This window comes from Pinus tabuliformis, chromosome 1_2, assembly GCF_031772625.1.
Source record: "Pinus tabuliformis cultivar Carrire ecotype Pingquan chromosome 1_2, CPIR1, whole genome shotgun sequence".
Classification (NCBI taxonomy): Eukaryota; Viridiplantae; Streptophyta; class Pinopsida; order Pinales; family Pinaceae; genus Pinus; species Pinus tabuliformis.
In genome coordinates this window covers 937,834,044-937,852,488 of record NC_142298.1, presented here as the reverse complement: position 1 = coordinate 937,852,488, position 18,445 = coordinate 937,834,044, and the positions used below count along the sequence as shown (strand labels likewise).

The 18,445-nt window shown below is 38.1% G+C and overlaps 1 protein-coding gene across 10 annotated transcripts in view; it reads left to right on the top strand.

The window, feature by feature from the left end:
• The window catches only part of LOC149209028 (uncharacterized), a 369,369-nt gene that overhangs the window by 204,382 nt on the left and 146,542 nt on the right, over window positions 1-18,445 (top strand). For all 10 annotated transcript variants that reach the window (XM_089396260.1, XM_089396263.1, XM_089396258.1 and 7 more), the window contains 2 exons: window positions 3,691-3,759; window positions 3,857-3,913. In XM_089396260.1, the coding sequence (XP_089252386.1) occupies window positions 3,691-3,759; window positions 3,857-3,913 (126 nt within the window). The remainder of the gene's footprint in view (window positions 1-3,690; window positions 3,760-3,856; window positions 3,914-18,445) is intronic.

Here is an 18,445-nt window from a genome sequence, read left to right as displayed (position 1 = left end):
CTTCCCTCCGGAAGTTCTCTCTTCAACTCCTGCCGAGTCTCTCTACTTCACGTCTGGAAGTTCTCGGTTCGACTCCTACTGAGTCTCTCTACTTCTCGTCTGGAAGTTCTCAGTTCGACCCCTGCTGAGTCTCTCTACTTCCCGTCTGGAAGTTCTCGGTTCGACTCCTACTGAGTCTCTCTACCTCCCGTCTGTAAGTTCTCGATTCGACTCCTGCTAAGTCTCTCTACTTCCCATCTGGAAGTTTTCGGTTCGACTCCTGTTGAGTCTCTCTACTTCCCGTCTGGAAGTTCTCTTCTGGACTCCCTTTGAGTCCCGATTTCCCTCCTGAAAATCCTTTTGCCAACCGTCAAGTTGCCCCTCTCCAATCGTCTGTGCAACTGCAACACTGATCCGATTCCTTGGCTAGAAATCTGTCTCGGCAGCAACTCTCTCTACCTTGGTCTTGTCCTGTTACGTACTGTTCTGACCACAGTACACCACTAGCTTCGCTCCTTAAACTACCCACATCCTCCTATGCCCCAACAACTAAAGGATTGAGCCTCTTGGCTCTGCGCAATCCCAACGCTGGCAAAATAGTTCCCTCAGCCAACTATGTCAACCCTCCTGGCCTCTACATGGCTCTGTGTGAGCCTGTTTCTGCCCTCCTCAGCCTCTGCGCTACCTCTCTCTGGCCCAGACTGATGACGCAGTCCCTCTGCGTCACTCCTTCCTCTGTCACTTTCTGCAAGGATCAACTCTGTCACTCGGGATAGCTAAATTTGCTGCAAATGCTCTACTAAGCTGATGCCTTCAATTTTCTTTTGATCTACAACCACTCTCTGATACCATGTTGGAATTTCTAAGTTTAACCTGTTAGAAATTCTTCCTGTACTATCTGGTTTATTTCTTCCTACTTGTTTAATTACTTAACAAGTTATTTACCGTGTAAATAATGAAAATAAACACAAGTATAGTATCAACATCTACAGATCATCAACTGAAAGAAAAAAAGCACACAAGTGACACTGTTATTTTTGGACCAATGTTCTCGGGCAAAACCAATGCGGGAAAACTGGTGCAGCTATTCAAAGGGTTTTATTATTATGCAACTTTTAGTTGCCATCTCTCTGCTCTTCTTTTCGACTCCTCCGAGTCTCTCTACTTCCCTCCGGAAGTTCTCGCTTCGACTCCTGTTGAGTATCTTTTCTACCTGTCAGGAAGTTCTCGGTTCGACTCCTGCTGAGTCTTTCTACTTCCTGTCTGGAAGTTCTTGGTTCGACTACTGCTAAGTCTCTCTACTTCCCGTCTGGAAGTTCTCTTCTAGACTCCCTCTGAGTCCTGATTTCCCTCCTGGAAATCCTTCTGCCAACTGTCAAGTTGCCTCTCCAATCGTCTGTGCAACTGCAACACTGATCCAGATTCCTTGGCTAGAAATCCGCCTCAGCAGCAACTCTCTCTACCTTGGTCTTGCACTATAGGTATTGTTCTGACCACAGTACCCCACCAGCTTCGCTCCGCAAACTACCCACATCCTCCTATGCCCCAACAACTAAAGGATTGAGCCTCTTGGCTCTGCGCAATCCCGACACTAGCAAAATATCTCCCTCAGCCAACTGTGTCAGCTCTCCTAGCCTCTGCGTGAGCTTGTTTCTGCCCTCCTCAGCCTCTATGCCACCTCTCTCTGGCCCAGATTGATGATGCAGTCCCTCTGCTTCACTCCTTCCTCTGTCGCTTTCTACAAGGATCAGCTCTGTCACTTGGGACAGCTGAATCTGTTGCAAATGCTCTGCTAAGCTAATGCCTTCAGTTTTCTTGTGATCTGCAACCATGCTGTGATACCATGTTGGAATTTCTAAGTTTAACCCGTTAGAAATTCTTCCTGTACTATCTGGTTTATTTCTTCCTACTTGTTTAATTACTTAACAAGTTATTTACCATCTAAATACTGAAAATAAACACAAGTACTGTATCAACATCTATAGATCATCAACTAAAAGAAAACAAACACACAAGTGACAATGTTATTTTTGGACCAATGTCCCCGGAAAAACCCAATGCGAGAAAACTAGTGCAGCGATTCTGAGGGTTTTATTATTATGTAGTTTTCATAATACAATTAGGGTGCCATAAATGGCTCACCCAACAGAGAATGCCCTCGGTAGTAGTACCTCTCCTTGGAGACAAATATTCCGGTTGATTGATAACTGAATGAACGATCCCATAGCAACAATTGCAGCTTCCACTTCTCTACGTCACTCTGATAGGGACTGCGTCACTCTGATAGGGACTACGTCACCCTTCCCAGCTCACCAGCACCCAGTCTGCCCCACGAAACTCCTCCCAGCACTGCCTCTTGGCCCTGTGTCAACTCTGCTAGCCTCTGCGCAGCTACTAAAGCCTCTGCGTCACCCACGCAGGCCTCTCCTGGATCTGCACAGCTCCCAGCTGCTTCTACGTAGCACCCAACTACCTCTGCATCAACCTCTCCGGGCTCTGCGCTGTCTTTCTGGTACTAACTCTGCCTCTCTGCTATGTATTCACTGCCCCTCGCTGCTGATCACTGATTCGATTTCTCTTAGCAAACCCCGCTCTAGAAAATCGAATCACTGATCACTCTGATATGTTCTCCAACTGACCCTCAAGCCTCCTCTTATACTTTTCTCGTTGGTCCATCAATGGCCGAGATTAAATCTCTAATCAACGGCTAAGATTAGATTTGGCTTGATCCATGACTTTTGAAACCTTCTAACCTAGTTTTATATTAATACCCATTAATATTTTATTTTTCCTAATTTTAGACTTTGGAACTCCATTAAAAATATTAATTATTTTAATATCTCCCAAACCGGTTAGAATCTACCCAAACCATTTCTGGGTCTTGGAGATATCATGTGCTTTAGCCTCTCCACCAATTTTCATTGCTAGAGCACATCCAATGCTACCCCAAATCAACACTTACATATCGGATCATTCTCAAAAGCTGTTACGAATAGTAGCTGCTAGAAATAGAAATTACAAAAGGTAGCATTCTCTTTGATTTGCATAAAATTGAACCCATGCATATCTTCAGAGGGTATCCAACATTGTGATTAGTATATGAAAACCATGTCTGCAAAAACGGACTTGACCATGCCCCTTGGGGATCTTTGGCCTTGCATACCTGTTCTGAATACAACACCGAACTCTCATGGGGCACCTGCTCTATTGAAAAGTCAGCCCATGGTGTGTTGTTGTAAACATGTATGACCTACTCAAGAACCTATCCTACCATAAATTATTTTATAATAAAACATGTGCCATGTGCCAAATATAAAAAGGCACTCATGAGCTGTTGATGTTCCATTGATGGATTGACCAACCAATTCATCCAGTTTTATAAGCATTCTGGTTGGATTTTGAAGAAATGCAATCTGGTTGCTAACGTGTGTCAAGAAGACTGTCATATACAGTACCTATGAGGCATGGCTATGCTAAGGACACAACCTTTATATCATGAATATTAATAGAAATAATATAGTTTAGGTAGTATTATAAAATTGGTTTATTTCTTGTTGAAGGATATCTCTTGTTTCAATGAACATTCCTTTTTTCTGAGGATTTAAACTGCACTTAAAATATACATGATGTCCGTTCATTGCTTATTAAGGGCTTCCTGACACGTATTGTAACTGTCTCTAATATTTCCATACTTCTTGTGAATTGATATAGATGGGAAACTTTGTTGCTGAACGCTGGATACAGATTCAACAAACAGAACAGGCTCTCCATATAGCTGAGGTGTGTAAATTGACAGCAGAGTTGTATCTGATAATGTTAAGAACTCAGAATTTTTCTTTTCTGATTTTATTCTTGTGACCTTTTCTTGGACCCACAGGCAATCATGTTAAGGGCCCAAGCAGAAGCTGCAGCAAAGACAGATGATTTAATCAAGGTACATACAAAGTTGCATTTTTATAAATAATGAGTGCTGTTAATTTCGCTAATATCAGATCTGATTTAATATTCCCAGCAATATTTCATACCCAGAAATTATTTAACCCAGTAAATTCTTTTTCTAAATTGCTCTACAAAAATAGACTGTTATTTTAAGAATAAAAATGCAGCAAAAGCACAAGTACAAAATCAATCCCACAGTAGGAATCTCAAACCCTCCAATTTACTCTTCACTTCTATAATTGCTCTGTGGAAAACCTCCTGATAAAATCCTGATAACATCTGGCAATCGTGAGTCTTTCAACTCGCCGATGTTATCGGCCGAGTATTTCGCAAGTTTTCAAACTTGAAAAACTCACGATTTAATTGATAAAATCGCAATTAGAACGAAAAAATCGTCTGTTTTCCGGGCACATATAAGTTGGGGAAAGTCTGATACTTTTACTCATTCTGCACTCAAACCTTTACGATTCGAGCCTGCGGAGAGAGGAGGAGTTGGTCATTGCCCAAGAGGAGGAGATTTGACCAGTTTTGTGGCATGGATCTGGAGTTTTGTCCACTGCTGAACGTGACGTGGAAGCCATCTCATTGGACCATATTGACACCACTACTGCGTAGAGGGTTGAGATTGAAAGGCTTGTTGCTGTCTCACTTTCACACCTAAGTTAATGTGGGAAAAATCCTCAACCCCACTAGGTGTGGCCTTGGTGGCAAAAATCAGAGAAGGGGCTATCACCTAATCCCAACTTTCTCTGTCTAGGATGTCTCCTAGCTAATAAAATTGCTGACACGAAAAACTGGCCTCCAAGATAATCTGCTGCACTGCACCACCCTCCAAACAAACATGACAATACTGCTAAGCTCTCCTGTGAATTCTAGATGAATTCACGAAGGGGAGTGTTGATTTGGGGTAGCATCGGATGTGCTAGCCTCAAATTTTGCAGGGAGGCTTGGGCACAGGTATTCCAAAGAACCAAGAAAGCATTTTGGGAAATTCCACCCAAAAGTGTTTTATTAAAATAATTAATATTTTTAATGGGGTACCTAAGTCTAAACTTAGGAAAATTAAAATATTAACAGGTATTAATCTAATTAGGAGTCAAGCCACTGATCAAGCCAAAACGATTTGAGCCTTTGATTAAGATGTATTCTAGGCCGTTGGTTGTCCAACTAGAAGATATAAGAAGGGGTTTGAGGGTCATTTGGAAAACACACAGAGAGATCAAGAAATCGATTTTCTGAAGTGAGAAGTTCTCAGGAGGAGAAATTGATTGAGGAGATTTCTTGTAGTTGAGGGGCAGGGATTGTTGATTTTGGGTAGTATCGAATGTGCTCTAGCTCCGGAGGGGCTAGAATACATGAGATCTCCAGAACCCATAAATCGTTTGGAGAAATTCCACATGGATGAGAAGTTATTAAAATAATTAATATTTTAATGGGTTCCTAAGTCTAAACTTAGGAAAATAAAAATATTAATGTGTATTAGAATATGGGTGAAAAACTTCTAAGTGACGAGGATCAAGTCTGTTTTAATCTTGGCTGTTGATTAGAGATTAGATCATGGCGGTTGACTCATCAACAGGAAAGTATAAGAGGAGGCTTGAGGGTTAGTTGGGGATACACCAAGAGATCAAAGAGTTCAATTTTTCTGGGGCGTGGTTTGCTGAGAAAGTTGGGCTAAGTGATCTCAGTTGCAATGAGAGGGGCAGTTCGGTAGAGGGACTTCAGTCCAAGTCCGAGGATACATATCAGAGAGGTAGAGCAGCAACAGGAGAGACAGTGTAGCTCCAGAGAGGGTGACACAAAAGCTAGAGGGGTTGATGCAGTTCTTTAGAGGCAGCGCTAGGGTTTTCTGTGGGGTAGAGAGAGAAGCAATTCAGTGTATCGACTTCTGAGCATGGGAGGCTCACTGGGAGGGTGACATAGCTCCTAGAGGAGGTGACGTAATTCCAGTGCAGAGCTTGGAGCAGCGATCGTTGCCCAACACTGGGAACAACAATTGTCATTTGTGGGGTTTGATCATCCAGTTGTTGGAATTGTCAAAATATCTGTTTCTGGATAGAGGTACTTTTTCCAGGGTTATTCTCTGTTGGGTGAGCCAGATTTGGCACCGTAGTTGTATTCAGAAATCTGCTTAATAATACAAACCCTCTATATGCTGCGCTAGTTTTCCCGAATTGGGATTTTCTGGGGACGATTGTCCAAAAATAACGGTGTCCCTTGTGTGATTGTCTCAGTTTACTTCAGTTCATGATCTGTATGTATGTGTAGTCCGCAATAATGTTTTCATCGTTGTTTAAATATTTAAATAACTTGTTGAATGTAAAGAACAAGTAGGAGAAAATAAACCAGTGATTGCAGTAGGATTTCTGATGTGTAGATTCAGAAATTCTCAGATGGTATCGAAGCATTACAGATCATAGGAGACTGAAGATACCAACCGAGAGACCCAGAGAATTTGTTGCAGAGAAGCAATTGTCCTGAGTGACAGCGTTGTTTCAAAGGCAGAGGAGCAGTTGCAGGCATGACGTAGAGCCAAAGGGGTGACGCAGAGGCTCACGTAGTGCCTGCGTTAACATTTCGAGCTTGCAGAGGGTGACACAGAGCCAGAGAGGAGCCCATGCAGTGATTGCGTCAACTCTCTAGGCCAGCGCAGAACCTGAAAGATTCGAATCAGCCAATTGTCGGGGCTGGAGAAGCATAGCAAATTCAATTTGAGAAGCTGAAGGGACGCTATTTTTGTCAGTGCAGAATAGTGTCTGTGGAGACAGAGCCGAGGTAGAGGGAATCACTGCCTTGACAAATTACTAGCCAAAGAAATCTAGATCCGGGTTGCAGCAGCAAAGGAGGATTGGAGAGGAAGTCATTCGAATATTGGTAGGAGGATTTCCATGAGGGAAATCAGGACTCAAAGGGAGTCTATAGGAGCTTGTTCCTTAGAGGATTTCTAGCGCCAAAGAAATCCAGATCCAAGTCTTGCTAGATTGATAGCAGGAGAGGGAGAAGAGAACCAATCCTATTTTTGAGCAGAGATGGCAATGAATGGGTTGAGGGATCAAGACAAATTGGATGGAGCATCCAATTTTGTCGTCTGGAAGGCCATGATCCTGGCAATCCTAAAAAAACATCGCATCAAGGTCTATGCCTTGAAGGTAGTTGCTGAGTCGGTCGACGTTGATCCTTTGAAGAAGTACGAGGAGGCCCAGGCTAAGGCCAAGTGCATGATCCTAGATGGGGTCAAAGATCATGTAGTACCACACATTGCTGAGAAGAAAAGAACAACGGAAATGTGGGAGGTGCTGACCACCTTGTACCAGGGATCTTCCCTCCAACGAAAGATGCTATTAGAAAATCAGCTGATACAGTATTAGATGCAGAAGGGAGAAGAGATTGATCCCTTCCTTCTCAAGTTGCAAGGGATTTACGACCAGTTGACTTTTGTGGGGTCTACACTAGATCTTGAGTTCATGGTCAGGACTACCCTAAATACAGTCACTGAGGACTGGGAGACTTTTGTCCAAAGTATCTTGGGTAGAGCGACTCTCCCCAGTTGGGAGGAGATGTGGGCAACTCTTCGACAAGAAGAGCTTAGGAGGATGACAAAGACAAGGAGTAGCAACAAGGGAGCCCGGGTCAAGGAGGAGGAGGAGGAGGATGCAACTCTTGCATCATCGGGACAACAAGTGCAACAGAAGAGAAAGAAGAAGGACATCACCAAGGTCAGATGCTTCAATTGTCGGGAACTGGGACATTATGCCACTCAGTGCCCTCGGAAGAAGGGCAAGGGGGAAGCTTTTGAATTAAAGGTTGCTCTAGCGAAAGCGGACAAGGAAAGCGAGGATGACGATTGTGCCATGAGTGCTCATACACCTTTGGAGAAGAGGTGGGGCGACATGGAGTTGTAGTCGAAAGGACTACATGACGGGTAGGATCCTTGAGGTGCCCAAACTCTTGGATCACATACGACTACGAGAGCCCTTAACAACAGTAGAAAAGTGACGGGTGTCAGTTGGAGCGAGGTGTGATGGAGCAACAGTTGCAGAGCTAGAGTGCTAAAGTCTGAGACAACGCAATGGATGTTGAAGTAGTGTGAGAGGCACAGAGCAGTTTGCAGCAATGCAGTGGCAACAGAGGGTCAACACAGATTAGCAGTAGAGGTAGCTTCAACATCATGAGGCATCCACACTGACCAGTATGTTAGTGTTTGGGTGAGTTTTCAGTTTCTTACTTCTCAAAAACTGAGTTGTAGTGCAGCAGTTAGCAGTGGTTGTGTTATGGGTGACATGATGCAACATTTTGAGAGGGAGTTGTAGTACAGATGTAGCAGTGGCAGTGGCAGAGTCATGGGCAACAGTACAAGAAGCAACAATGCAGTGGATGAAGGGCATCAGGCCAAGCATCAACAACACAAAGGACCAATGCAATGGATCAGTGTAGTACTTTTGTTGAGAAGTGTTACTAGAGCACATTCCTTGCTAAGAGGGAGCGTTGATTTTGGGTAGTATCGGATGTGCTCTAGCTTCGAAATATTGGGGAGGGGCTAGAATACATGAGATCTCTAGAACCCAGAAATCATTTGGAGAAATTCCACCCAAATGAGAAGTTATTAAAATAATTAATATTTTTAATGGGTTCCTAAGTCTAAACTTAGGAGAATAAAAATATTAATGTCTATTAATAAGAATATGCGTGAGACGCTTCTAAGTGACAAGCATCAAGTTTGTTTTAATCTTAGCCATTGATTAGAGATTAAATCATGACTGTTGATTCATCAATAGGAAAAGTATAAGAGGAGGCTTGAGGGTCATTTGGAGATACACCAAGAGATCAAAGAGTTCGATTTTTCTGGGGCGTGGTTTGCTGAGAAAGTCGAGCTAAGTGATCTGAGTTGCAGTGAGAGCGACATTTCGACAAAGGGACTTCAGTCCAAGGCCGAGGATACATAGCAGAGAGGTAGAGCAGCAACAGGAGAGACAACGCAGCTCCAGAGAGGGTGACGCAGAAGCTAGAGGGGCTGACACAGTTCCTTAGAGGAAGTGCTGGGGTTTTCTGTGGGGCAGAGAGAGTAGCAGTTCAACTTCTGAGCAAGGGAGGTTCATTGGGAGGGTGATGCAACTCCTAGAGGAGATGACACAGTTCTAGTGTAGAGCTTGGAGCAGCGATCGCTGCCCAGCGATGGGAACAACAATTGTCATCTGTGGGGTTTGATCATCTAGTTGCTGGAATTTTCAAAATATCTATCTCTGGATAAAGGTACTTCTACCATGGTTATTCTCTGTTGGGTGAGCCAGATTTGGCACCCTAGTTGTATTCAAAAATCTACTTAATAATACAAACCCTCTTTATGATGCACCGGTTTTTTCGAATTGGATTTTTCTGGGGACGGTTGTCTAAAAATAACAGTGTCCCTTGTGTGATTGTCTCCGTTTATTTCAGTTCATGATCTATATGTATGTGTAGTCTGCAATAGTGTTTTCATCTATGTTGCACGGGAACCGTTCCTGAGAGCTGGGAAACTCGTTCTGTTGGTTCCCACACTCCCTGGAACTTTGGAGCTGCACAGGAACGTTATGTTTTCTGTGGGAACGACAAAGGAAACTTCGGACGGTTTCCGAAACTGTTCAGGCTTAAATCTGCAACGTTCCAGCCAGTGTTATCTGGGAGCGGGAGCGAAAATGGGTGCGAGAGTGACATTTTCAGAAGCTTCCAGGTTTGGGAGCGAATCCCAGAGCGTTTTATATATATATATATATATATATATATATATATATATATATATATATAACATAACATGATCTATACAATCAAATAACATATCTATTAGATCTGAGGAGTATGAGTCCAACTCTGCTCCCATATCTCATAATCTAAGGCTCTTAATAGCCAGATCTATCAAAATTTCCACAAAATATTTAAAAGATTATCGTTAGATAAATCCTGAGGTTTATATGAAGTAGGCTCTTTAGAAAATGTGTTGAGAGTTTGCTGGTCCAACCGAAGGCTATCCCCAAATGCTTAATGAGAACCTGAGAGATCTTCTGCAAACACTAGATCAACCATCAAATCAAGTAGAGAAATATAACAACAATTAAATTATGAAGAAATAGAGATACCTGCTACTTCAATCAAAATTAAAAATGTTACCCTAGATCCAACAAATTGAATAAGATACCTATATTCAGATTATTCTAAGAGAGCTATTGATTGATAGTTTTCACATAATATTAAGCAGAAATTAAAACAATGTTACCATAAATTTGTGAAGAAGAACACTACAACACGTTGAAACCACAAAGTCTTTTGCATTAATTCAAAAAAGTATACAAGAGAGCTTGAGAGCTTAGTACACAATCCAGAGATCGGATGATTTGATTGACAAACAACCTCCTATTTAAAGATAAATCCTGCAACGACAAGTTCGAGTGATCCTTGTGAAAGCAATCTCGACTGTTGATAAGGATCAAAATCTCTTTTAATCTCATCCGTTGAAATTTTAAATTATTGAGGAAATTCAAATTTTTCAATTAAATGCATTTTTATTAATTCAAAAATTAAATTTTTGAATTAATTTCCTCAAAATTTTGACTTTGACTTAACCCCAGGGACCAAAGGCTTAAAATTTAGCAAAATAATCAATTTACCTTAATCCCTGGACCTCTTAAAATTTAATTTTTAACGACCAACGAATTTTGCCTTCGGAGAATTTAAATTTACCTAGGACCTAGAATTAATTGAATTTTTGGCTTAGGATTTTAATTAATTTTGGCCATAAAATTTAATTAATTAACCTATGAGGGGATAAATTGTTTTTCTAACCCTCAAGACACTTTACATCATGATTTTTACATTTTTACATCTCAAGGGGGAAGACCCATTTGCAAAAGACCCTCACAGACTACCCAGTTCTGCGACACAAAATATAATCTAACAGATCAAACAATTTGTAATAAAATAACCTAACCAAATAGTTAGGATTATTCCCAAATCACTTTTACATAGACTCGATCTAGAACACTAGGACTCTCCTAAGATCCCAGTGACAAAATCCATTCCGGCTTTTGGGTAAGGTTGAAGGAAAACTCTGCCGACCATTTGAGAATTGATCAGTGAGACAAAAAACCTCCCAGAATGTAGATCGTCACCAGAAAAGTAGGTTTACCTAGGTAATTACATACACGACACGGATCTGCTGAGATTATTTACATTATACACATGCAGATTGGGTTTACATTATAAGATGATGATCAAGCTGATGATGATAGCTGGACGGCACGAACACATCGATCAGGCACTATCCCTTTTGCGAAAAAAAAGGGGTGTATTGCTGTGGGTCGTTGACACGTAATGGTCAACAAGAGGGATTAAATTTTTCAATATGTTAACTGTTTTGAAATTGTAATATTTTTTTGCTTAGTGTTTTAAGATATTTAGTCATTCTCTACACTTTTATTTGCATTTTATAAATTTCAGATTAAGATGAGTTTCTCTCTTGGCAAGTTAATGATGAACATAGAAAAAATACACAAATAAAATGTTTTAACCCTAACAAATTTTTAATTGTTATATATAATATGTTCATCAACATAAACATATAAAATATTTTGTTTATAGTTTATATTGTCCAAATTAAAATTTTGTTATTAATATAGTTGTATAGTATTGGGAAGCGCAAAATATATATTGATGGAATACTTTCATACTAAGAATTGAATAAAGTACACATTTCAGCGCTCCGCCTCTTACCAGGTTCTAAAATTTACAGTATATCCAAAAGAATTGAGGAGAAAGGTCTGGAGTTCTAAGGTTGGAATTAGTATATAATTCTGTTTCAATTGGTTCTAAGAAATTTCTCTCCAGATTCATCTTCGAATCTCTTGTACACCAACTCTAGAAAATTCCAGGCCTTATTCTTTGTAAATTACAACAAAATGAGGTCAAAGGAGTTGAACTCAAAATGAGGTCAAAGGCCTTATTGCCAATGACAAAAATCCATATCAAGAATCTGCAAATCTCCAATTTACACTTTTGTTTTAGTGGGATTGGATATTAATCATATATTTAATATTAGTAATGGTGCAAAATTAACTTACATAGTGGTAAATTTCTTAACTCATCTTTTGACAGAAACTTTAACCTTTAGATAAATTTCTTCTCAAGCATTTTTAAAGGTTTGGAAGGCAGAAGTGGAATAATATCCCCAATCTGTTCTTTTACATATAAAAGTGCTCTGTATAGGTTTTGGTTAAGCATTCTAGCTGCTTATATTGAAATGCAGGTAAGACTATCATGCACTAGTATACGGCGTTAACCCATCTATTTCTAATCTCTATAGATTAGATGGCTGTAACCCTAACTTTGATATGACCTCAACTTTGATGTTATCAGGTAATTTGATTTATTTATTTTTAACTTCGATAGCTATTTTTATTTAGATCGTAGATTTTTAATAATAAAGAAAATTCAAGTATTTAACTCATTTTTATTTTTAATTTGATTTATTTATTTTTAACTTGGATATTTATTTTTATTTAGATGGTACATTTTTAATAATAAAGAAAATTCAAGTATTTAACTTCATTTTTATTTTCAATTTCGCTTCTATACATCAAATTGCAAAATAGTCTGCAATGTAATTAACTTATTAAGTTAAATATTAAAATACAAGAAGCAATTAAATTTGCAAATTGAAATTCCTTGAGGCTTTTTAACTTGGATAACTATTTTTATTTAGATGGTAGATTTTTAATAATAAAGAAAATTCAAGTATTTAACTCATTTTTATTTTCAATTTGATTTATTTATTTTTAACTTGGATAGCTATTTTTATTTAGATGGTACATTTTTAATAATAAAGAAAATTCAAGTATTTAACTTCATTTTTATTTTCAATTTCGCTTCTATACATCAAATTTCAAAATAGTTTGCAATGTAATTAAGTTAAATATTAAAATACAAGAAGCAATTAAATTTGCAAATTGCAATTCCCTAAGGCCTTTGGTGATGTGCAAAAGAAAATGGGAGTAAAAATTGACAATATAGAACCTTGGCACAGTGACTCATGGGACCTCATATTGAAGATCTGCTAAAAAAATGCTCAATCTGTTTTTCTATTGTCTTGGACTTCTTCTCATCTCATTGATATGTTGTCATAGATATATTAGTAATGGTGCAAAATTAACTTACATAGTTGTTCCTAGTAAGTATGGAAAGAAATAAAAAGTACTTGGGTGTAAGCCCTTAACCACTTAAAAGTTAAGAGCAAAGATTAGTTTATGCTAATTTATTTCATTATTTTTTTATGTCAACACTTCTTTTTTATAACTAAATGCAAAACATCAAAGTTTTTCTATTTTGTTTTATTGGTATTATCCACATAGATAGTAGTTATTATCCACATAGGTAGATATGTAAACCTTAGTGTGTGTTTTTTTGTTAAGCCTTATTGTTGGTTCAAATTTTGATTCATAGGCAGAACTTGATAGGTACATTTGTATTTTTGTATGTAAGTACAAGTTATTTTTTGATTTCTCATTGTACATTTTGTTTATAATGTGTTTTTCTGTCTCTTGTATTAATCAGGGAAATCATGGAGGGTGGTAGTTCAATACCAACAAGTGGATATGAAAATTCTTCTCTTCCTCCAATTCGAAGTGGTCAAGTCCAAAATAGCACAAACCCCAAGAAACCCTTGTTAACGTATGTGAAGAAAATTACTAAAAACAAGAAAAAGAATAGTGGTGGTTGTGAAGAATGGATGTGCACATTGTGTAACCATGTGTTTAAAGAAAGCTACACTGGGGTGTGGCATCATCTTCTATCCCTATCTGGTGATGGTGTAAAGGGTTGTACATGTACTATTTTGAAAAGGATGGAGTTGACAAAGCTTCATATGGCTTCCCTAAGATCCAATGTAATGAACTTGGACAATGATTGTAATTTTAAAGTGCCTAGATCTTCTTCCCATGATATGGAAGATTCAGTTAATCAAAATGCATCAAACCAATTTAAGTCTGTGGGGGGTCTACTTCTGAGAGGAGTAAGAGGCCTGCTAGTTTTGCTTAGGAACAAATTTCTAAAATGTACAATGTAATACATAGGGATGAGGCTGATGATGCTATTGCCGATTTTTTAATGGCAAATGGAATTTCATTTAATGCTACCTGTTCTCCATATTACAAAGAAATGGTGCGAAAAATCATAGCTGCTGGGCCAGGATATGCGCCTCCAAATTACAACAAAATGAGGGCATCATTGTTAGATAAAGGGGTGACAAGAATGCAGGGGCTTATGGCCCCCCTTAAACAATCTTGGATTTATTCAGGATGTTCAATAGTTATGGATGGTTGGACAAACATTCAACAAAGGCCATTGTTGAATATTATTGTTACATCTCCAGCTGGGCCCTGTTTTTTAAGAGTAGTTGATTGTATTAGGGAACTAAAAAATGCTACCTTCATGTTTGAAGTATTGAAAGAAGCAATTGATGAGCTTGGTCCTTCAAATGTAGTACATGTAATCACAGATGCAACGCCTGTTTGCAAAGCAACGGGTTTGATGGTTCAAAGTTGATCTAGGCATATCTTTTGGACTCCTTGTTGTTTACATGCCTTGAATAATGTCCTCAAAGACATTGGCAAAATATCTTGGATTGCAAAACTAATTTTAGATGCAAGAGATGCACAAATGTACATTTGCAACCACCATGGCTCTTTAGCAATCTATAAGATGTACTCAAGGAAGAGGTTTTTGAAACCTGCAGAAACAAGATATGCTACATACTTCATTCTTCTTCAATGTATGGTTGAGGTGCATGCATCCTTACAAGCCACTGTTGTTTCCCAAGAGTGGAATGCATGGTCTGAATCTAAATCAATGCAGGCAAAGAAGATAAGAGAGCAGCCTCTCAATGATGATTGGTGGTCTGATTGTAAATATGGTGTTTCTTTCACAGCGCCAATTGTGGAGTTGATTAGGTATGTAGATTCTGATTCCCCCACCCTTGGAGAAGTTTATGAATGTATTGATAGCGTGGTAGGCAAGATAAGGCACATCATTCGGGATAGAAACCCCTCTTTGGAGTTCGTCAATGAAATTCATAAGATAATAGGGAAGAGATGGATCAAAGTCAATACCTCTCTTCACATGGTTGCTTATGCCCTTAATCCAAAGTGATATATGGAGAGACCAAACATAGTTCTACCCATTGATGATGAAGAAGTAAAACAAGGCTTTCTTGATGCCATATGCAAAATCTATACACCTAATGAAGCAACTGTAATCTGGGAACAATTTATTGATTTTGCTACCTTAAACCCTTCCAAATTCTCTCAAGATGCAAGTGTGGACATCATCATTTATGCACAAAGGAATCCCATTGGATGGTGGAGAATGTATGGGGGGAAAGCCCAAGATCTTTGAAATCTTGCCTCACGCTTGCTATCTCAGGTTTCTAGTTAATCGGTAGCTGAAAGGAATTGGTCTACTTATAGTTTCATTCACTCTATTAAGAGGAATAGGCTTACCTCTAAGAGAGCAGAGAAATTGGTTTAGGGATGTTGATGCTGAGGAGGCTTCTCAGATTGATGATGATGAGGATAATCCTTCACCAGATGCAGGTTTAGTTGGCATACCTTTGGGTAGCATTGCAGGTGATCTTGATATTGATGATGGTGATGATGAAATTGGAGTGCCTAGCGAGGCTCAAGGTTATATGGATAGTCTTGATGTTGAAGATTGCACTTTATGATCATCTTCAACTTTAGTCTTTAATGTTATGTTTTGGCCTTTGAGCATTTTTGGACCATGTATTACTTTGCCACTTTGGGCATTTGTCATTTTTGTTTTACTATGTACTACATTGGGCATGCTAGCAATATGAATATTAATATGATGAGTTCTTTGATTTTCACTATGTTTCTTAAATTCAAGTCTTTTGAATCATTTACATTTTCGAATTTGATATTCATATAATGAATTAAAATTTTAAATTTATTTTAATATTTGAAATATTTTGATTATTATATAAATTATATAATTAAAAAAATATATATATATATATATTTTATTATATAATATTACCGCTCCCAATTAGCCGTTTCCTGGAAATTTTGGGGAAACCTCTAGCCGTTCCGGACACCCGTACCCAAGTTCCCAACGTTCCAAAAACTCGTGCAACATAGGTTTTCATCGATGTTTAAATACTTAAATAAAGTGTTGAATGTAAAGAACAAGTAGGAGATGATAAACCAGTGATTGCAGTAGGATTTCTACTGTGTAGATTCAAAAATTCTCACAGGGATAGCAGCTTCCGAAGAGAGATATTCTCTGCCAAAGATACATCAATGGAGAGAGGCAGTGAGTGATCCATAAGCCTTGATGCAAAGGCTGACATAGGGCCAGAAGGGCCATGCAGAAGCGTAGAGGGAGAGAGAGAAAGTTGAAAGTTAGAGCAAAGGGCCAGATTTAGTAGTCGAAAGTCGGTGTGTGAGACCAAGAGGCTGAGAGCAATGAATCTTGGCTACTGATCGATTCCCTAGCTAGGTGACGCAGTGCCTGAAAGGGTTGACGCTGGGAGAACATAGAGGCAGCGCAGTGCCTGCCAGGGGCATGTCATCCAGCAGCCGAAACAACCAAGTCTTTTTTTCAGTGATTGTGTGAGGTAAACTCACAAAACTTTTGTCAGTATTTCTCTCTGTAACTGAATAACCCTATGATGTATTCAGTGATGTATTTAGATTTTGCTACTTCATAATCATAATAAACCCTCAGAGCTACCTTAATCCTGTAAAAGAAAAAATTGACCCTAAATGCCATAAAGGTGTCTACTTAATTCCCTGCTCTTGCGGCAAACCCTATGTAGGTGAGACAGGAAGATCATTTAACACAAGGATCCAGGAACACTCAGCAGACATTAAACACAACCGATTCAAATCCTCAGCCCTAGCTGAACATTCTAATAAAACTAAGCACCTAATATGTATAGAGGACACCCGAATCTTAGCCAGGAGTGATCACTACTTCATAAGGAAATTTAGGGAAGCCATAGAAATTAGCAAACACCCCAATAACCTTAACAGAGACGATGGATGGACCATAAGCAAAAACTGGGTTCCAATCCAATCATCCAAATCTACCCCTAACCAAAATCCTCCATATCAGAATTAATAATAATAATAATGAAAACTAAAATTACAATTAATAAATAAACTAGAACCTATATAATTATAACAATTAAAAATTAAAAATTAATTAGAATAATAATTAAAATAAATAAATAATCAATATAAATACAATCAATACAATTATAATTAATTAAAATAGCAATTAAAATAAACGAATAACTAAAAATTGCATAAAACAATTATGAAAAAAAAATTATGATAAATAAATAAATAAATAATAATTATAATTATAATAATTAATAATTAATAATTAAAATAATTATAATAACTGAAATTAAAATCAATTAAAATAAATAACAATCAATATTAAGATTATTAATTAAAAGAATTACAATTAAAATAAGAAATAATTATAATTAAAATAAGGAATAATTAAAATTTAATTACAATTAATAATTAAAAATAATTATAATTAAAATAAGAAATAGTTAAAGATTAAAATAAGGAATAACTATAATTAAAATAAAGAATAATTAAAATTAAATTTCAATCAATAATAATAATTAAAACTAAAATTACAATTAATAAATTAAACTAGAACCAATATAATTATAACAATTAACAATTAAAAATTAATAATTAATGAGAATAATAGTTAAAATAAAGAAATAATCAAAATAAATACAATCAATACAATTATAATTAATTAAAATAGCAATTAAAATAAACAAATAATTAAAATTTGCAAAAAACAATTATGAAATCTATATAATTATAACAATTTAAAAATTAATAACTAAAATAATTATATAATGTTGACACCTAATCTGAAACGGATTTGTGAACTGGACAATCATCTAGAAGATGAACTGATCCGTCATATGAATGTATATAAATAAATAGTTAGCTAATGAATAATACATCAGTTCTTTTCTCCCGCTCATCCTGGAGTTACCCTGGCCTGACATGGTATCAGAGCACAGGTCCCAGAAATAACTCCTGCCTCTGCCAGGTTTCTGCTGCCTCATGAAACCTCTGTCCTGAGAGACTGCGCATCCGTTTTCTCTGCGTGCCTCTGTCCTGGAGACTGCGAATTTTTTTATAAAACGTTTGCCTGAATTCGCTGCCCCTCTCTGCGCTGCCTCTGATCTGACATATCTGTCCATATGCCAACGCATCTGCCTGAATTGTCCTCTGTCTCTCTGCGCATTCATTTATGCCAACGCATCTGCCTGAAACGTTCTTTGCCTCTGTCGCTGCCCAGAGATTGAGCTTGGTCGAAACTTGGACGTGCTATGTTGAACAGTGAGACTGCAGTGTGCATTTTGCGTCAATTGTGTTCGAATATTGAAGGCGTTCGCCATAAATCCCATACCAGGTTCTGTGTGAGCTATTTTTTATGGGCGTAA